Source organism: Rhopalosiphum maidis, chromosome 3 (assembly GCF_003676215.2).
Source record: "Rhopalosiphum maidis isolate BTI-1 chromosome 3, ASM367621v3, whole genome shotgun sequence".
Taxonomy (NCBI): domain Eukaryota; kingdom Metazoa; phylum Arthropoda; class Insecta; order Hemiptera; family Aphididae; genus Rhopalosiphum; species Rhopalosiphum maidis.
In genome coordinates this window covers 39,909,542-39,931,930 of record NC_040879.1, presented here as the reverse complement: position 1 = coordinate 39,931,930, position 22,389 = coordinate 39,909,542, and the positions used below count along the sequence as shown (strand labels likewise).

General features: G+C 27.0%; 1 protein-coding gene across 5 annotated transcripts in view; it reads right to left on the bottom strand.

The window, feature by feature from the left end:
* Positions 1-5,949: 5,949 nt before the first annotated feature.
* The window catches only part of LOC113553198 (partitioning defective 3 homolog), a 28,654-nt gene continuing 12,214 nt past the window's right edge, over positions 5,950-22,389 (bottom strand). The window contains exons 2-28 of one of the 5 annotated variants that reach the window (XM_026956395.1): positions 22,088-22,360; positions 18,481-18,681; positions 16,129-16,252; positions 15,945-16,054; positions 15,413-15,597; positions 15,194-15,328; positions 14,922-15,125; positions 14,645-14,862; positions 14,354-14,577; positions 14,095-14,289; positions 13,937-14,029; positions 13,264-13,366; positions 13,095-13,206; positions 12,802-13,034; positions 12,559-12,726; positions 12,372-12,460; positions 12,186-12,307; positions 11,259-11,351; positions 11,037-11,194; positions 10,756-10,980; positions 10,332-10,473; positions 10,107-10,269; positions 8,782-8,991; positions 8,612-8,724; positions 7,991-8,080; positions 6,665-6,831; positions 5,950-6,553 (exon numbers count right to left, since the gene is read on the bottom strand). In XM_026956395.1, coding sequence (XP_026812196.1) covers positions 6,186-6,553; positions 6,665-6,831; positions 7,991-8,080; positions 8,612-8,724; positions 8,782-8,991; positions 10,107-10,269; positions 10,332-10,473; positions 10,756-10,980; positions 11,037-11,194; positions 11,259-11,351; positions 12,186-12,307; positions 12,372-12,460; positions 12,559-12,726; positions 12,802-13,034; positions 13,095-13,206; positions 13,264-13,366; positions 13,937-14,029; positions 14,095-14,289; positions 14,354-14,577; positions 14,645-14,862; positions 14,922-15,125; positions 15,194-15,328; positions 15,413-15,597; positions 15,945-16,054; positions 16,129-16,252; positions 18,481-18,681; positions 22,088-22,324 — 4,482 coding nt within the window. In that variant the 5' untranslated portion in view covers positions 22,325-22,360 and the 3' untranslated portion in view covers positions 5,950-6,185. Of the gene's footprint in view, positions 6,557-6,664; positions 6,832-7,990; positions 8,081-8,611; positions 8,725-8,781; positions 8,992-10,106; positions 10,270-10,331; positions 10,474-10,755; positions 10,981-11,036; positions 11,195-11,258; positions 11,352-12,185; positions 12,308-12,371; positions 12,461-12,558; positions 12,727-12,801; positions 13,035-13,094; positions 13,207-13,263; positions 13,367-13,936; positions 14,030-14,094; positions 14,290-14,353; positions 14,578-14,644; positions 14,863-14,921; positions 15,126-15,193; positions 15,329-15,412; positions 15,598-15,944; positions 16,055-16,128; positions 16,253-18,480; positions 18,682-22,087; positions 22,361-22,389 lie in introns of all 5 variants that reach the window. The other 4 variants (XM_026956396.1, XM_026956394.1, XM_026956398.1 and 1 more) reach the window with 4 other exon arrangements.

The following is a 22,389-nucleotide window of genomic DNA, read 5'->3' as shown; positions in this document are numbered from 1 at the left end:
AGATACTAATATACATATATACTAATACCTATTATTAATAGTATTAGTAGGTATATTCAAGCATATTTTATTGAATATTTATTCGAACAATTATAAAATATTATAAGCTCTTAAAGCTTTTTTTCTGGTGATATATTTTATTCTATATTTATATTACTAAATGGTATTATGAACAAATCACATATTATATAACCATATAGATAATAGTAATGATTATAAAATTATTATTTATTCCATTCAATGTATTACTATAACTAATATTTTATTTTTATATTGTTATTATTAAATTTTGAGCGCAGCAATGAATGTATTTGTTTTGAAATGTGATGTAGTATTTTTTAGTGAGAGTGCAAGAGTCTTGCAATGTAGTGGGTCTGTTTTGGTCTGGGTCTTGCATACCTTATCTTGGTCATGATCTTGCTAGTAACAGTACCATCTTGGTCTTCACCTTGCGATTTCGCAAGGCTCTTATTACAGTCTACAACAAGACTAAGACCAATTTTGATCATCATAACCTAGTGTTTTTATTTTTTGAACTTAGACATTATCTTATTTAAAAAAATACTCAGATTTCAACTTTTTTTTATAGCAAATTGGATCTAGTTGGTTTTTTTTTGGGGGGGGGGAGGGAGTTAAAAATTGAAAATTCTCAGTTTTTTGATTACTCTTCCTAAGTTATACACTAGTGTTTATATTTTTACTCATACATAATAGGTACTTGTCCTTAGTCGTCATCCCTTCCCTTCAATCGTTGTTCTTCACTCTTCCGATCTCTCATTCACTATTTTTCCGGGCATTCCGGTTAATACGTAATTCGAACACATAGTTAATAAATAATATATTTCAACTGCTGCAGACTTGCAACCCGACAACTACGACGATAACGAAAATGGGCCAATCCAGTGACGACCGATCGCAATTCGTGCTGCTGGGAAATTGGTACCGAACGCAACAAGACGATGACTATAAAGCGTTCCTGATGGGCAACAGCACTCGGTGCCACCGTAACCGGCGCAGTAACAGCAATTATTATCCGTATAAGCCGGCGCACGTCAGCCGCCGATTGGCCGGTCACAAGCGTGTGTACGCCGTGCCGGACGCGTGCAGACTATTCCCTGGCGCGGAGTCCACGTTCCGGTTGCAGACGCCGCTCGTCAAAACTAAAATCGCTACCACTAAGACCGAAACTGCCATCACCACCACCACCATCACCACCACGTACAAGTGCAAGTTCGTACCGCTGGCGCGGCTGCACGAGAACAGCCGTATGTATGGACCGGTCTTGTCGTCACTCCCGGCCGTCTTGTCCGGGTAAGTCGGGTGGCGGGCGAAGTATAATTTGAAAACCGTCAAAATAGGTAAATAGGTAACCGCTTCGCTGTATAGGTACAAGTTTAAACTTAATAAGATTATGATAAATCACAATGTAAATGATGAAAAATTACCATCATTACCACGTACAAGCTAAATTTTATGGGCCGTTGAAGTGGATGTATGAGAACAATCATCTGAGACAGAAATTATTATTATTTGGATTTTTAACTTTTTGAAAAAAGAGTTATTATCATTTTAATCATATAATAATACACGATATACTCACTTGCCTAAACCTAACCTAACATATACTTAAAGTTTTTTCTAAATATTTATATTAGATTTGTTGAATTTTAAGTTTGATCGAAATTAGATATTTTAACGAATAAAAAAAGATTGATGATTTTTAGTTATTTTATTTTAATTTAAAAATATTATTTACCGTCACTTGAAACTTTGAACACAGATTAAATAAGATTGGTACACACAATGAAATTTTCAAATGCAATGTTCTTGGAAAATATTAATTCAATATAGGTACTTTACCTATCATATAATGATATAGCTAATAGTCAATTAAGTATGTAGGTAAATTAATAGCAATTATAGTATAGTTATTATAGATAGGTACCTACTTAGTATTTATTAATACTTAATAGTAGTATAAAAAGATAGATACCTACCTAGCGTTTAGCTACATCATAAAATACGTATACCAATACCTACTGAGTTATATATAGACTGAATAGGCTAATTAATCTTGTTCAGAATCATTTTTACTTTTTTTTATATGGAATAATTTATTATTGAATTTAAATTTAACACATGTCAATATAATATATTGTGCACCATAGTTAATGACAAAATGACACTCGTCATTAACTGTACAGCAGAGCGATTACCCATCTACTTTTTTTCTTTTTTATAATATATTATAATATAAATATATTTATATATTATTTTATTAATATACAATATATATCTATCTGTTATATATTTAAACTTGTTTTTCTGCCAATACTTTTTATTTTATAAGTTTTTTATGTCCTGGGATAAATTAGAATCATCTTCATGAAACAATAAGTATTTTTCTAAGAACTTTATCGAGTGCTTGTTAAACATAATGTAATAGAAAATAGATTATTCTTTTTCTTCATCTTCATTTGCTTCTTCTAGATACCAACAAAATATAAATTATATTAATAATTGTATTATTGAAAGATACTAATTAAATACAGAATGAATTAATGTATGGGTTATAAAACAAATCATTGCAAAATAATTGTTATGTTAAGTGTTTTTAGTTGTAAATAGTTTTATTAAAAAGAGTTCTTACTGTATTAGGTAACGGTATAAAAAATAATGTTTGAAACCCAACTGACATAAATACTAAATATACAACTGTCAACAAATATAGGTATTTAATATTTTCTAGTTAAGAGTTTAAAATGTTTAAGTTCACTAAGTAGTGTACTATAAAATTAAAATATGGAAATCAGAGCGGCTAATTATAAGAGCACCAAGAGCGATCGCTTTTGGTCTAAACATAGTTCGGTGCATCTACCATAGTTCATGGATGGCGTAATGACCGCAATGAACCAATATCAATATAAATAAAAAAAATATTCATATTATGTACTATAGTTAAGTAATACATTTATGCAAGCAAAACCGATTCAAATTAAAAATAAGTTTAATAATTAATTATATAATTAGGTACATACAAAATTTAACTTATGAAGAACCTATAAAAAATTTTTATTGGTCTTACTAAATAAGTGGGCGAGTGCCAAATGGCATTTCATTATATTAATCTTGTTCTTTAAGTTTACCAAACTCAAGCCCCCAGTGATGGAAATCCATTATCTCAATAACTACACACCTTTGTTTTATCATTATATTTATATATATAAATATATAGTAAAAAGTGATTTCTGAATCCAGACCATATAATATAGTAATAAAACATGTTATAGTATTGAAAACTATTTCTTTTTCAGTATGAACTTGATTTGCTCACCATAAGTCTGACCTCATTGTTTCTCCGTCAGATGAAAACACACGGACATTGCTCATTTTTGTCTGTAAAAAAAGTACCTATTGATTTGATTTGTTTGATTCGAAACTCATGTGTAACCAGTAATAATGGCACTTATCTATTATCATATTAAGATTAACATTATGTAGTTATGTCATGAAAGTATTTTTTTTTAATTGAAATTATGTAGTTATCTATTTTTTTTTTTTTTTAACTGATTGTGTCTAATAATTATATAGTTATTTATTTAAACAAATATATATTATTATACCATGTATTACTTCAGTCTTATCAAACAATTGGCAATTAGCTTAACCTATCCTTTAAAATCAATAGCGCATTTATTATTATGTTCTCGGAGATCATAACCTAACCCCTATACTTTTCTACTGTATATCATGTAAACATGATACTAAAAATGAAATTTAATGTTAATAATTTATATCATTAATAATTAATTTTGAATTAAAGTTCATTATTATTAAATATACAGTGTTTTGTATAGAAGTTTTTAATGAGAATTTACACTAAAAATATATCAATAATATGTTATTTATTGGTGTATTGTAGTTAAATCTATAGTACAAAAATAAATTTATATTTCAGTAGTAAGTTATTGAATATCTATAATATCAAATAAAAAATATATTTTTGATTTATGCCATCCACTACAATATTTACTATATAGTGTACAATGTCAATATGTAATTTTTTAAATTATAAAAAGTTAATTTTAAAATATCTGATAAAATTGAATTATATACATAAAACAAGTATACAACTTTAAATATTATTAAAATGCACATTTTCAAGAGGAACATAGGATAAAAAATATAAAAAATGTGGCAAGGTGTGCATTAGAAATAATAACTGTAACCATTTCAATATTAAAACAATTAAAAACTGTTGTTTTTTATGATTACACATAGTATTCAAAATAAATTACATTTTATTTTTATTATGAAGTTTAATACATAATGATAATTTTGTAAGTAACAAATAATTTATAATTGATGTGCATGCAGTAACTGTCGATATTATTATCTACATAATATACTTTTACTAATAGCTGACAATTTTACATAGTATTTTACTTAACTAATAATTTTATACAAATAATGTAATATATTGTATACAAAATAAATTTATGCATTTATTGATTAATAGTTTAAATAAATATATTTGAATTATATGACATAATTTTTTTATAACGTATATCTAATTTTAAAAGCTATAGGAGAGAGAAAACTGTCGAAGAAGAGATTTCGGCTGTATTTAATAGCTGTTTCGTATCATTTAACAGGAACTTATTAACATTAATAGTAATACAATATGAATTAATAATAGGCAATAAGTAATTAACAAAATAAATGTAATAAAAATACTGTAAGGAAACAATACACAATATAAGAAAATAAAACGCATTGTTAATACTGCGTGAGTAGTTTGGTATTTTTAAGTACTAAATTTACGTAGTTGAGCAACTCGTAGTATTGCAAAAATAAAAAAATATATAATTACATAATAGGCTTAAGTCTAATTTAAAACTAAGGCAACAGTGACACTGAGTGGAAATATTTTGGAATGTTTATATTCCTAATGTTATTATTATTTATTTGATGGCACAAAACAATAACTTAAATGCAAAAAAAAAAACATTTCATTTATACTATTTATGGACGGCGGACACATTAAAAAGGTGATACAAATTGATTGAACTATGTAGAAAAAAAAAAAATTTGATAATTTTCTAAAGAATTAAAAAAAAAAATTAAAACTATTGTTTGTAGGTTATAATTTATACGTAGGGTAAGGTAATCCAAATGATAATTTGTATTAAATATTACTTATTTATGTAAAATGATAACAAGAATAAACATGACAAAAAGTATAAAAGAATGATAACCAACAATAATAAATATGTGTTATACAGAGTGGGCCATGGTGTTTTTAGGTGTTAGGTATTTGAAAAAAAGACTAAACCCAACCCTAATATACATTTTTCATAAATATATATATATATAATATATTGTAGATTTAAGGCACTAATTTTATTTGTGGTAAGTGATTTATTTAATTGTGTAACATTTTATATAAAATTATGTACCTACATAAAATGATTGGATCACATTATATCACAGGAAAATTGAATTTAAAAAATAAAAATGTATCTGAACAATTACAAAATATTTAAAACACAACATTTAATAATTTGTTTTTATATATAATAAAATAATGTTTTGATATATTTGTTATAGCCTTTGTTTTTAAAGCATTTTTTTTTTTAACTTTGGAAAACAATTAAATACTATCTTTGTTCAAATGATAACCCACCTAAGAATTTAAACAAATTACACAAAATATCTGTTAAGTTAATTATCATATAAAAGTTGCATTAATAATTTAAATAAATGGTTTGGGTTAAAATTTGTCAAACATTTAGCAAAGTATAATTATAATATACTATAGTATAAACGATACAAGTTAAAAAAAAAAAAAAAAACATAATCAATTCAATTATTACTGATGTGATTGAAATATTTACAAATATATGTAAATATATATATATATATATATAAATGAGAAAATAGTGGTTATTTAAGAAAAAAAAAACATTAACTGCTACAATAAGTTGGTAAAACACATTAAAGTAAAGAATTAAAATTAAGACTATGTGTGATGATGTAAATAACTAAAATAACCACGAAAAAACTTTATAGAAGGGGAAAAGGTTGCAACATGGTCAGTGTGTTAAAATTAAAAAAAAATATAGTTAAATGTGAGATTAAAAATAATTTTATCAAAAAATATTGTTCCTACAAGGAATATGGTATTAAATGTTAGGACTTTGTATTATGTGTTTGTTATCCCGAATGGTTACTTGGGTTATATACGGTCCTTGTTGTGGCGAAGACCTTAGCTGCTGCTGCTGTTGTTGTTGTTGTTGTTGCTGTTGTTGATGATGGTACATACCACTAGCATAATTATTGTTATTGTTTGTTGATCCTCTGTGTTGTAGTTGCTGCTGTTGTATACTGTTGTGGCCTTGAGCATCAGCACTGTAGTTGTACAGTGCATAGTTTGGCGACTTTGTTGCTGGAACAGGATAATGATGCCGAGACATTTGTTGTTTTTGACTACGAGCAACACCATTTTTGTTGTTGTTCATTGCCGCAACTGCTGCAGTTTGAGTTACACTGCCTACTAAACAGGGTAAGAGCGTGTGTGTAGGTGTGTATGAGTGAAAGATTGAGTGACGTGCCGGCGGCTATACATAAGTACGGAAGTTGGTGGGAGAGGGGGATAACTCACCTTGTCTAGTCAACGAGTTAGAATTGTTGTCCACCAAACGTGATACACCGCCAGTTGTGTATGGTAGAGATCTCATCACGCTTTCATATTCATAATAATTGGAACTAGGTCGTGCAACAGATTCCTTAGGGTCACGTCTTTGAGAATGATAGTGCAACTGTCTTCGGCTACAGAGAAAAATAACAAAATTATCTTAAATAGTTGTCAATAAATGTCCAAGTAACTAAACATTAGATATTTTAATAAACAAAAAATTCAAATAATTTTCATGATTTATATGTAGGTTTTAATGTTGAAGAAAAATGTATCTCTAATAGTTAAATTATACTCAATATGAATAATATAAAAATGTGTAACATTTAAAAATTAGAAATTTATTATAGGATAAATATGGGTTTTTGTATTTTAATATAATGTTTTTGGGCAAAGTATTATGACTTGAAATTCTAAACGATAGAAAGCATAATGCAAACATAAAATGTTAAGAATTCTGTCAGTTGATCATTGATATACTATTCAATTCATTAAAAACTAATGAAAAAGAATATGTGATATTTAAATTTTAACACCAAACTGTGAATATTAATTAATATACCAAAAACATGAATATGTACGACAAGGACCTGCAAAAAATATATGTATGATTTAGTTTTTTCATGCAGAAGAAAAGTATAGAAAAAGTAGAAAAATAAAATGTTTAATAAGATTATTATCTGTAATATTATTTTATACAAATTCTGATGCTTTATTTTATATTTAGGGTTGAGGAATATTTACAAGCACAATTACATATTGAGACAATAGATACACATCATAATTGTAACTAAATGAGTAATGGTATATAAAATTAATAAAAAATTAAGACCAACCTTTGTATTACTATAATTATGTAAGTTATAATTTATAAAACATAGCATTTATCTAAAAATGTCAATTATAGTAGAATTTATTTTTTCAACAATAATTTTCTTTGAACAATGAAGCATCCAAGATAAAAATTTAAAACGCGGTATAATGTTTAACTCGTAGCTAAGTTTTTTAATGTCCTCAGATGAATGCTGGACTAGGGAGATAGTAAAGAAACTTATTTTTTTATATACATTTTGAATTTTCCTGTGTATGATTATTATTAAAATATATTTGAATCTATTGTCCCTGGTAGTAAAATATATTGAGAAATTTACAGCAATCGATAAACTTTTAAATGTTACATATTATGCATTGAGACTTTTATATTTTTAAAAAAAAAATTTATTGGAATTGAATAAAAAAATTGTATTTATCAAAAGAAAACCTAGGGTATTTTTGGCTAGAACAATAACCTACCTTTCATCGTCAGTGTCATAATAGCAAGACACAGGTTTTTTTGTTTTGCCATGGTGTCGAAGCTTAACGCCGCTTATTTCATGCATCAAACTACAATCAAAAGTGCAAAGCATGCATAACATAGAAGAAAAAAAAATATGAATTAACACCATAATTTTTTATTTAACACCACAATCTAAGATTAATGAAGACTAATCTTAGTTTGAGGTGTCTGACACATATCACCAATAGTTATGAAAATTATTGACATGATGAGAAAGATGTTCCAGAAGGACTTTTCCCAAACCTTGGTACATTCTTATAATCACAATCAAGTGCACTTATCAACCAATAATTGTATTACATGCAATATATAAGTATATCATACTGCATAGTTATTGAAATAAATCAATTATCTGTATGTACAAATTATATTTAACACCATGCATATGATAATTGTTCAATTAAAAAACAATTTAACAAATCTTGTATGTATGTTTGATGTTTGGAATTAAAAAAAAAAAAAAAAAAAAAAAGAATTAAAAACACTTATTGATTACTAACATGCAAACAATGTACAAAATGACCAGCAAAGAAAAAAAAAATTCACATTCACATTATGCATATATTATAATAACTAACCTAAGATTCTGCTGTATTTCTTGGAAATTGACATAATGGTTAAATCGAGAAGAATCAATAATACCTACACGACTACCAGGTCGATTGATTGCATTTTGAGTATTACCAATGGACTGAAAAACATAAATTGGTATTAAAAAAAAATTTAGATCGCATAACATAGTGCATACCTGTCGATTTTCTGATTCATAATGATTTTCCTCCCTCTCATCAGGAATAAACTTTCCACTACGTTCCATGTGTCTTCTTTGATGTTCGGCTCTAAGTTGTTGGATACGATCCATACGAGATTGTTCAGGATTAGATGGTTTTGTAGGCATATTACTATAATTAGTAGTACCATCATCTATAGCTACTTCTCTAGAATTATTTTGTTCTTGCTAAAATGTAAAGAAAGATAATAAGTTTTTTAACATAAAGGTTTAAAATAATCAAGCAAAATAATACAAATTTAAAAAAAGTTGTTATGATTATAGGGTTGAGATTTTGATGCAATCATTTATCATTCTTGTATTTAAAATGTAGCATTATAAATGGGGAGATGTTTTAGGAGAACCTGAATATTTTTAGAGCATTTAACAATTTATTAATGATGAAAATATAAATTTTAGTATAAAATATATTACTGTTAATAAAACTAGTATTTTGGTAAAAGTAAATTGTGTCCAGATAGTGTTGAATGTTTAGTAGATATGCAATGTAATGTATATCAACTACCATTTTTATCAGTAACGTAGCTAGACATAAGTTGATATTAGTTTAACACAACATTATACATCTTTTATAATTATTACAATTATTTTACGTAATGCACATTACAATTTTTATTATTGATTTATTCAGACAATTATTAAATTATAATATATATATAGACGACACATTCATTGTGATATAAAACATTTATTCTTGAAGAAAAGTGGATAGGCCTTACCAGGTCTACCGGCTGGCTACGCCACTGATTTTCATATCTGCAAATAATTTTAGAAGCTAATTTTAAGTCACTAAAAATAGAAGAATTTTTTAAAACTTCAAGAAATAAAATTTTAAACGTATTAAATAGTGCTTATTTTAACATTTTTAAGAAATTTTGTATATTTTTATTGGGAATTTTTCGTTATTTCAAAGGTAGAAAATCCCAATCGTAAAATTACCAATTATTTTTCTAATTTAATTAAAATAAGTAACTGATAAAAAATAGTCATTTCTATTAAAAATAATACATTAAATTTTAAGTTATCTATTTTATGTTGTTTTTTAAATAAAAGTATTAAATTAATGAATGATCATCATTAATAACAATAATATTAGACAGTTTGTTTTAAAATATTTTAGATTAGTTAACTCATATAACTCCATGGATATAACATTTATGTGGACATGATAGATATAATAAATGAGTAAATAATGCTTAATTCATGTGTTTCAAAAACAACAATGACTTAAAGGATTTTCCATTTAATTCAATATTTTATATTTTTATTTTTAATTTTTATACCATTTCTGCCTGTCGCTGAATTAGTCTTTGGTATTGTTCTTGTATTCGAAGTTGTTCATCACGAGCATTTCTTCTAGCTATTTCTCGCTCACGGTCAGCAGAATTATCTTCTTCTGAGCTTAAAGTACCATTTAAATCTGGTCCTCGTCGAGGTTTACCAAATCTAAAATATAAAAGTGTATAGAACAAAATTTTTTTATTATATAACAATAATTTTTAACTAACCTAAACATAGAACCAATCCCTTTAAGTAGTCCTGGTTTTTTTTTGTTAACAACTGGTGGTAAATTTGGTGCTTTGTAATTTATTGGAGAATGGAGTGAAGATTGTCTACGACCAATTGGATGATCATCGCTTTCCTTTCCATCTACAACACATTATTTGAATAATTGATGCATTTCATACCAATAGAATTACATAATAAATATAATTAAAACTAGATATGAGAACTTTAAGATTTAATAAATATAAAGATTACTATAGTTAGTACTTTATAACACATGGATATAAACTGTACAATCTTGAACTTTATCATTTAGCATAACCTAATCAGATATCTTATAAAAATGGTCAAAAATATGCAAGCGATTATTGAAATTGCAAAATACTTTCTACTTAATGCATAAAATATACAAATTAATAAACAAACATGTTTCCAATCTCAGTTCATGTAAGGACAATGGACCATCTTTGTCAACTGCAGCTCTAAAACTTTCATCACATCCTCTACCACGCACTACTTTAACAGTGCCTCGTTTTGATCCACCTTCAGTCATTTGCACCTCTTGAACCATTGTTTGTAATGATTCCAGGCTGGATGATTTTTTTAACCCAAGAGAAGGGCCAACTTGGTGTTTTGATGGAAAACTGTTGCCTAAATAGAAATAAAAATGAAATTACATAGACAATATAAATTTATATAATACTTACGACTTTTGGTATCATCTCCACGTTCTTCGCGCAATTTTTTATTTCTTTGATAAGTATCAGTATTTTTAGCATCTAATGTCGCGTGTCGTTTTTCAGACATACTTTGCCGTCCAAATGCGTCTCTTGAAAATCCTGAGTTGGCATTATCCAATGATAATCTTAAAAACAAATTCGATTTTTCAGATACAATATTTTTTATTTATGTTATAAGATTAAACATACTGGCTAGCATAAGTAACATCAGTACTAGTTGAACCAGTTCTTGCTTGTGGAGATATGATTGGCGATGGTTTTTCTTCCTCTATTTTTTTCCGACTAGACAAATAATGTATATAACAAATGAATGAAAAAAAAAAGTGATTTTACCACTAAAAACCAACTATATATTAAATTGATAAAACTATTAAATTATCAGTAAAAACTAAAATTATACTTTAAACATTAAAAGATTAAGAGGGCGTCACAACCGCATGTGTTGTCTTCGTTTTACAAGTACGTAACATAACAAATTTATGCTCAGCAGATCACGTTTAGCTCCGTTTGTTTAATAATTAGAGTGAATCGACTTATTATGAAATTTGATATTAAGAACATTATCTGTGTTGTTGTGTTGGTTTTTTACAATTATTAAGTTTTTAAGTGAGTTATGAGCATTTTTCATTTTACGCTATGTTAAATACGCATAACTTGCTAAAAAATTTTCTTACCATCAAGTTTCTTAATAGGTTGATTCACTCTAATTTTTAAACTGATGGAGCTAAACATGATCTGCTGAGTGTAAATTTGCTATGTTATGTACTTGTAAAACAGAGACAACACATGCGGTTGTGATGCCCTCTCTTAATAGTTGTTAGTTAACCAAAATCTCACATTTTTTTTTCACAAAACTTTCCTTTTGATTTATATATTTAATTATTTTTATTTATAATAATAAATGTGAATGAAATAGTGATACATTTGAACACAAGTTATTATGTTAAAATCAAAATTGATAATAAAAATTAAACGACATTAAAATTAGATTCTAACTAAATTTTAGATTACTTAAATAAAACATAAAAAAGATAATGGTTATAAATTAATTAATTAAATAAATAATAAGTAATTTATAAGCTAAATTAATAATAATGTTATCATACAAACCCTTACCTAACACTATTATAAATTGGAGGGTCTTCTTCAATGATTAACATTTCTTCTGAAGATGGGTTTACAGTAGGGCTATTTAATTTTTCTTCTTCTTTCAACATAATAGTTGTTTGATGTGTAGCCTATAATTATTAGATAATTTATAATCAAATTCCATTTACAGTGAATCTTTATTTTTAAGTTTACCTTATAATAACTTTCATTGCGTAATGCATTATAACGATTTGTATGTCCAGTTAACCTTTCCAAAACTGGATTGCGAATTGCAATTCCATCTAAACAAATTATAAATAATTGTTTTCATGTTAGAACATAATATTTAAAAAATATACTTAATTATAAAAATATTTCTAAAATAATTGAATTTAGTTACCTGGAGAAGTATCTGTAGGTAATGTATTCCGTTTTGAACTCTCTGATCCTTGTCTTTGATGCATAAAGATAACAGTGGTATCAGAGTTTTCACTTGTTCCAGAATTTTCGGCCGTATTTTGGGTACTACTATCACTGCTTTCAGCTCGGCTAAATGTTTCAGTGTTTGCTATAGATGAAATTACAAACAAATATTAATAACTTCAGTCTATAATATAATGTGTAAAATAATATAAATAGTCACCTGATGAATCTGTGAGAAGACTTGAAGAGGAGTCACGACTACGTCTTCTATCTAATGTTGGAGAACTATTACGTCGGCGGGCTACTATCAATGAGATAGCTCCAGGCACTGGCCCGGGGTCCACGTTCATCATAGTTCTACGCAACGTTTCCATAGCTGCAGCATTAGTTTGACCAATCAATGACATACCATTTATATATAATAGCTGATCATTAGTACGTAATCTACCATCCCTAAAATTTATACAAATTTGTTTATCTTATAATTATACGCATATTTAAATTAATAAATACCTTGAAGCCGCACCACCATGAATAACATTTTTGATAAATATACCTAAATCTTGAGAAAATTCTTTATCATTAGAGTTATTACTAGATGACGTTTTACCTTTAACGCTAATGCCTAGAAAATAAAATATATATAAGCATAAAAGAAAAACATTTATAAAAAGTATTTTACCTAAACCAGCTTTTTCGGAATCATGCACAGGAATGTCAAAAGTCAATATTTCTTTATGCCTCCAAGGGAATGTCTGTGTTTCTTCTAAGCTTTTAACATATTCCTAATAAATGATTATGAGTAAGTATAAATTTAAAGTTTAGAATCAAAAATTGTTATATATGAAAGGCATTATTAATTTTTTAACCCGTCATTGGTATCATAATGAGCGCGGATCACCTTGTTAGTATTTTAAAAACTACTTGTTTATTGTTTACTTGATTCATCTGATATTATTTATTCCTTCAATCGACATGTATTTAAATATACTTTTGTAAATATAATAATTTTATAAATATTTCTTGATTAGATATTGGCATGAAAATTTAGCATAATCCATCATGTGTGTGTTGCACTAACTCAGTAGTATTGACGTAATATTTTTTGAACAATGAAAAACAAATAAAAAATATTTTTTGAAGTTATTATGTTTATAAAAAAAGACATACAATATTGTAGTTTTTAATTTTTTTTAGAGTAAAATATTTATAATTAATTTGGTGTTAGTTTCAATATTCTGTTTATTATATTTATATTAAAAATGATGAAAAAACGAGGTGAGTGTTTATTAGATACTAATGGTGAGACGTTGCATAGCTATACCAATGACGGTATAAATGTTTATTAACTATACCTGAACTGTATTATTATTGGATTTTTCATTGGTTTCTACTAATTGATTGTTTGACAAAATTCCTACTTCTTGTTCGTGATTTTCATCTAGATCCTAGAAAAAAAAAAATCAATTTATTATTAAAATCATAAGCTTATAATTTATTTTAGTTAACCTACTTGATTAGATTTTTGGCCTACTTGGCTAATCACTACATCTTCCTGTCTAGAAACAATAATTTTAACCTTTGCACCAGATGGAACTTTCCGCAGTATAGCAACTGCTTCAGATTGAGTTTTGCCTGTCAATTCTGTACCATTAACTGCTAATAACCGATCACCTGGCCGTAATCTTCCATCTTCCACAGCAGCTCCCTGAAAAAATTAATTCGATTTATTTACATATTTAAAAATACAATATTTAAATTTTAAATATTACTTTTGGTAACACATTTTTAATGTAAATAGGACAGTTTCCACCAGCTGGATTATCTCTGGTTGTTATACTAAATCCAAGTCCATGAAGTCCTTTAGTAAGTTCTAATTCCATTTTCTTTCCAATTTTTCTTGTATTAGCCACCATTAAAATATTGGATGCTGTATGTGTTGCAGCTGATATTTTTTTGGTAGGTGAAATAGTTGCTATTTTAGTATTTGAATTGACTTTAACATACATAAATAAATACAAATTAATCGTAAGAACAAATTTTAAAATTGTATAATTAAATACATTTATCTTTATCAGATGATCCTGTAGAGACATTTTCTTTATTATTATAAGCTGCAGTGGTGTTTGAGGATGGTTTAGGAAACACTGGTGGCGGTGGCTGTTTTTTATTACCAACTACCGTATTTTGACTAGTTTGAAGGTCCATGTTATTCTTATGTTTTATCACTCTAAGTCTGAGCTCTGAAGAGTGTAGTGAATCTCGAAATATTTCTTGTATACTGTTGAGTATAAATATTACTAACATTTATTTTTAATATTCATCATTTTTTTAACTTACGCATTGAATGGTTGATCCAATAATGACCGGCCGTTGATTTCTACAATTCGATCATATACTTTCAATCTACCATCACAATGCACCCGACCACCAGGTTCGATACCTTGAACCAGAAGACCACGCTCTTTACCTAGAGCATTATAATCTGGGACAACATGAATACCTAATGAGCCACCACCAGTGCTTAGCACTATAAATTCAGTGCTAAAAACATACAATTTTAAATAAATAAATTATACAAATTTAATAAATTTAATAATTGAATTCAATACTTTTGTGACTCTGTTAAGCGACTAGGATTTGTATTTGCTTGGCCCAAAGGTTCTTTTCTTCTGTGGTCTCTTGGTAATGATAAAGATAAGGCTCGATTATTTGCTAAATCAGCAGCCTCTGCCCACCGAAATCCACTAATAATTTATTCAAAAAATATACTTAATTTTATTTCAAGTTTCAATAATTATTGTTAACAAAATATAAATATAAATTCAAACCTTGATGACTCTCCTAAGAATTGCATTGATAAACGATTTGAAGAATCACGATGAAATGATGGGGCTAGAAAATGATTGCTAATTGGTGGTTTATCTTCGTCTCCTAATTCTAAGTCATCTTCATCTTCTTCAGAGCACCTCCATTTGTCAGATAAACCAAAACCATTGATTTTCGTGTAATCATCCTTAAATGTAAATTATTATTGTTAAATTTTTACATTGCATTAACCTTAAAAATATTATACAATTAGGTTTTTACTTCTAAAACATATTTTAAATATAAATAATAAATATGTATATCAATAATATCACAATTATAATTAAAGTAATGTATTTGGTCTGCATCGATGTTATGATAAAAATAATACTCTTGGTACTTAAATATATATAACAGATATAATTTAATTAAATAATGAATATATTTTTAAAATGTCATAGATTTATTCTTCTATGACGTTGAAAATTTAAAAAAATATATTTTGATTGATGTATTTTTTAAATTACGTAATTAATATATTAAAATTGTAATTACCGTTCTTAGTTTGTCTTTAGGGTCGTGAATCATAGGAGCTGCTGACCATCGTTTAGATTGACCTGATGCAGCAGGTCTAGTATTGCTATTTCTTTTCCCCGTATTGTTTGCTATACATAAATATATTTATAAATAAAAAATCAACAAATATATAATAATGTCTTAGCTGTTAGATTACACTTACGACATTCAAGTGGTAATTGATTAAGAGCTGGTTCACTACCTCTACGGACATGTAAAGCTGGGAAGCCACAAGCAATTTGTTCATTAGTGACTTCAATGTCAGTTTGTAATCCATCTCCCCGGCTCTAAAAATTTAAATAATTTAAATAAAAATATTTCTTTAATATATATTAAATTTATGAACACGACTTATAATAAAATAACTTTTATCCACTTTAATTTGTGACCTCCCATTTGAATGCTACATTGACAACAAGTCTTTGGCGATAGTTACTGTCTACTAATGAAGTCGAGTGAAATAAAACTTCATCATAATTCGCGTTACGCTACTATTTTATCAAGTTTTTACTCGGGTAAACCGATATGAACATACACCACACGAACATTTCTAAATAAAATAGGGTTGTAGTAAATCGTATATACCTATTATACCTAAGTACCAAACTGAGTCTAGTTTTACGATGAATCTGTTAATAAAACATCATAACTATGGTAAAATATGAGCAACCTATAGATATGCATCTTACTTTCGACCAAAAACGGGCTACACGTTTCTGTAGCCGAACTGCGGATTCGATGAAAATTTTCGTGCATATATTTGTGCATATGTACAAATAGAAATACAACGCGATAAATCCAAAACAAATCGATCGAAGGTCGGACGCGGAGAAAATGGCCTAAGCGGACGATTGTTTTTCTATGACTGTTTAATGCGATAAAAATATAAATTGTGAAATACCGCGATCCGTCACACGTATGCAATAGTGGTATACTGGTACTTAACCAGTGGCGGCTCGTAATAGTTTAGCACAGGAGTGCGATGAAAAAATTTAAAAACAATAATACATCACTCAAAAAATTAAAATGATAAAATAATAATACAAAATTAAACACGTCGCGCGTCGTTGCCGTCCGATTTGAGCGACAAAATTCACCGCACATCAAAAGCTTCTATAGCCGCCCCGTCATCGTGATAATATTATTATTACTCGTATATCAATATTATACCTATAGTTTATACGGGAAACCGGTATTTTTATGTGCGATTCAAAATGTCGCACGAGCTGCAGCGTTGCATATGCCTATATAGCAATCTATATACCCGTATAATAATATCGCGAGTTCGTAACGATATTCAAATAAATTATGAAAACAATTTTAATAATAATTAAAAATATATTTAATTGTTAATTTGTTAATGTATAATATACTATTCAGTATGCACTAAAATATGTACCTATTTATTTTGTAAATATATTTGTACTATAAATTGTTAATTTCTGTAGAGAGTGCGACTGCACCATCGCACATATGCACGATCCGCCACTGTTATAAACTCGTCTGTGCTGTAAAATGTTATACGTGGTATACAACAATCACGAGCGAGAAACCACGATATTTTCAGTCGATCAGTTTTGAGAAGTAGAGACGATGATTGTCCACGATAGGTTTGATTCTCAATCAACCTATTTTTGTGTTTCCGTCAGTGAATGCTTTTAAATTATAACAAAATATGCAATGTGCAATGCGGCGAAATTAAATGAAATCGCAAACGTATACATTATATTTATTTACGATGCTCATCAAGTCATCACAAATAAAAGAAGTAGGTATAACGTATAAATCAATTTTTTTGTTATTCACGTATTTATCCTTAACGCATATACTATAATAGATCTATACTGGTAGGTAGTATCATTGATTATATTGGTTATGATTTTAGGTTTCTCTGTTCGCTTTAGGTCAATAAATATTTTTTTTAATTAGTCTTAACATTGAAATTATAGTATTGTAATTAATTAATAATAATACAATATTTGATAGTTATTTTTAATGTTGACCTAAAAAAATGCATACTTAAATGTACTTAACTTAAATAAATGTTAGAATAAGCCGACTGTCAATATTATAAAATGGTTAGCTGAAAATTTAATTCAACAGCAGGTGGTAAAAATACTCCAAGTATAAACAGCTATGTGAGTCATACCAAATATAAAGATTCATATGGCCATTTATAATTGTTACTCAGAGATATTCAAAATTAAAAACATTATAGACCTATTAATGTCATAACTAAATTTTAATTATTTATGAAATTGAATTATGACGACTGACGACAGTTCTCAGTACTTTTTTAACATTGTTCTTATTTATCAAATTTTTTAAATTGTAGTTAACATACAAAAAATATTTTTTTAATCCATTGTATCTGATAGGTATGTTTGTCTAAACAACGAAGATGTATTACCTTTTCCTTTAAATTATACTGTATATACTTAATGTATTTCATTTCCCGGTTCATAACTATAATATAATATGATATGATTAAATGTTTCTTTTATTTATATCTTACGTGGAACATATCCGGACTAGAGGTAACACTAGCTCCATCTCCACCACCGTGTTGGTGAGGACTATTGCTATCACCGTCGTCATAGAGTGCAACAATTTGTTCTCTATCATCTGCCACATCCCTGAGACGATCATCTGGATCCAAGATACCACCATCACTCTGAGACTGCAAACTGTGGACGGTCACCCATGAATTTGAGCTCTATATTATGAAATTATAAATGGTTGTATTATTTTAACAAATAAGCTATTTAGTTAAAAATAAAATATTAGTGATACAGTCGTACAAAGAACAATATAATTTTAAATCCAAAACAAAAATGAAGGCGAATAAAATTTAGAAAAAAATTTTAAATTACCTATATTAATACAATATATATATATAATTTGTATTAGATATATGAATTCATTTGAATTCATTATATTTTATAAAAATAATTATAAATTTAATTATATTATATTGTTTTATATAATTATAAAATTATTTATATATATATATGTATCAACTCCCACTTCTTACGTTTAATATGTTTGGTTAGTCGTCATATATAGTGTGTATAAAAATAAGAAACAACTGATAATTAATAATATTCTATTATGGTTTTACGTTTTATGTTGTTTCAAAAGTAATAAGAAAAATATTCTATTCACTCTGGCATGTTAACATCTGAGTTAATTATACCGTATAATTTGTAGACGGGTGGTTAAGCAAACTAGGTTTCCTAAACAGTGAATAAAATAATAATGGTAATTGGTAAGCATATTCTAATAGATTTATAATGGTGATTCATCAAAATTCCTGTCTCGTTACAAATTTACATTGTTACTTATTATCAACATACATTATGTCTACGAATTTCTATTCGAAAAATAAAAAATATTTATTATTTTAACTAAATATAAAATTATAAATATTTAATAGGTACCTCCAACATTTCTAGTCCTGTGTATTTTTCGAATATTTTTTTAAGTTCATTTATAATCACTCTTAATATAGGTTTAGCCGGTTTAGGTTACATTAGTTAATAATATAATATCGTTTAATTAAAAAGATTGAATAAATATCATATTTATTTTTATATATTAAGATGGCACAATAACTTAGTTATATCGAATGTTTATATTTTACTTATAAGCACGATTTGAGATATAATAAAATAATAAAAACACTTTTTCTCATCGTCCAAATTTTAATATATCTGATAATTAAATCTACTAATAATGAGTTTTTATTGCAAACGTCTAGACAAAAAAAAATTATTTTATATATATATGTTATAAAGTTACTTCTTCGATATTTATTTTCTGTCACTAGATCACTACCCATTAATAGCCTATTTTATAACGATGAATCTGTTTATTGTTTACTCGTATTTTTCAATAGACTTGACATATATAATACCTAATCAGATTAAGCCTTTGGGTTATAACTCAGTCAATATATTGAATAGACTCGAATACAGACAAATTAATAATCCGGATATTTATTATATTATACTGTGATACTTATAGTTTTAATAGAATAGTAGATATTTTATCTGATGTAATGTTATTCAATTGGTTCGTATTAGAATATGATTAATGAGTACTTAATGATATTTTTTATCCCTGTTTTTAAACAACAAATTTACAATAATTGCTGTTATAATAAACTTATTGGTACAAAAACCATAGTCAAGTACAATGGTTAAAAAATATAACCTAAGCTAAGCACCTAATTTTTTTTTTTTAATACGAATAGTTAACGGTCATTGATTGTTTAGACCAGCGTCTTCAAACTTTTTGACTTGCGACCCAATTTTTTTACCATACATTTTTTGTGGCTCATTTCAGCTTTATTAGCAGAAAAAAGTTCAAATTGCTTAATAGGTAATATTTAACTGTTATTATAATATGTATATTATATATGAAATAATTTTTTGTGTAATACCTAACATACATTATATTATATTTTATAAAATATTATAATATATATATAAATATGGATTTTTTAAATTTTAAACAGTAAACTTATCGCGACCCAAAATTGATCACTGATTTAGATAACATTTACTACTGAATTCTTTAATAATATATAGTTATACAAATATATTTAAAATATATTGAAACTAGTACATAATATATATATAACATGCATTATTTAATATTTAATAAAAATCGATGATATTGTTTTATAGAAATATTTATAATAAAATAAGAACACATTTTTTAAATACTGACGTATACTAAATGATATGAGTTGATAACCTCCCGCATAATATTTTTCAGTCATAACCATACACAATGCTAAGAAAATAATTATAATTATTTATAATATTATGGTTTATTATAAAAAAATAGAACATACAAATCACAAATATTTTATACTTAATGAGATCTCTGCGAGTCTCACTATTACATGCGCGCGCGCGCGCGCGCGCGCGTGTGTGTGTGTGTGTGTGTGTGTGTGTGTGTGTGTGTGTGTGTGTGTGTGTGTGTGTGTGTGTGTGTATAAATATATCATACTTCAATTTTTCATTGAATTAATGTTGTCGTTGCTTATTATTTATTTGAAATTAAAATTTTTTTTCTTTACATTGTCATGGTTAAAAATAGATAAATAAAAATATGATAAATTAATTAACAGTTTAATTTTATATGCTGAAATATCAATAAATTTACGTTGTTGAAATATATAACGTACCTATTTAATTTAACTCCAGGCTGGACATAACAATTATATCAAGTTTTAGGATTAATTTATATGTATCTTAAATCACAAGCCTTTTAATAAGTAATTAAATTAGGTACCATAGTACAACACGATGAATAAAAATAATTAATAAAATAATGAAAAAAAAATTGTGTTATAATATTTTTAGAAATCATGAAAAATCCATTCATTTTTCAAAATTAGGTTGAAAAATAAATTTTGTTTAAATTCTTACTTTGTATCTTAACTAGTTTTAGATATAATAAGGAATAATGTATAGGTACCTATAGAGAAAAAATATCATATTTGATGCGTTATTGAATTCATATAGGTAATAAAAAACACAATACCTACATTTCTATGCACAGTTATTAAAACGTTTCAAAAAATAATAGTTTTTTTTTCACTGAACTATTTGCATAATTAATTTACATTTTGCTTAATAAAATAGATTCCGCGTGCGCTCTCGTTATTGTGTATCTTGAGAAGCTTTTATACAATAAATATGGAGTAATTTAAAAATAAGGCTGCCGGTTTAAATTTAAACAGCATAATTTTATAATATCCGGTTCTCACAATAAATCTAAGTGATCTCGTCATCGTTATTTATATAATGTTTTTTAATAAATTATTTCTTTCAAATATATAATAAAAATATAAAAATATAAAATAATAAGAAATCATAGCCTACTAGGCCCCTAAGGGGTTAGTGACGCGACGAGCGAAGTGTGACAATGGTCTCGGTTACTGTCTAATTTTTCTTTCTACTAATTGTTATGTATAGATACAATAGGTATATATTTAATGAAAAACTATTTGTTAATGGTTTCATCAGAGAAATAAAAAAATATCTATAAATACGTGAAACGTTTACATAATATTATTCGCATTCAATTAGTAATAATTGTAGGTATACCTCGCCGAATTCGGTCGATGATACTTTATTGAGTTGTTGGGCTTTTTGAACTTGATAGGTTTTTCTGCGTCCAAATACTTTAGCCAACTTTCCAATGACAGATGCACTTCGTTTACCACAGTTGCAATTTTGATGAGATGAACAGTTTTCCAACATGATAATGACATTATCGACGCTAGATAGGAGGCAACGATTGTTAAAACCGAACTTCAGAATCGCGCACAAAAAACGGACCATACGCGTAAGTATACATAGCAAATTCAAACATGCACTCTAAATACATAAAGTACAAATTAAATAAT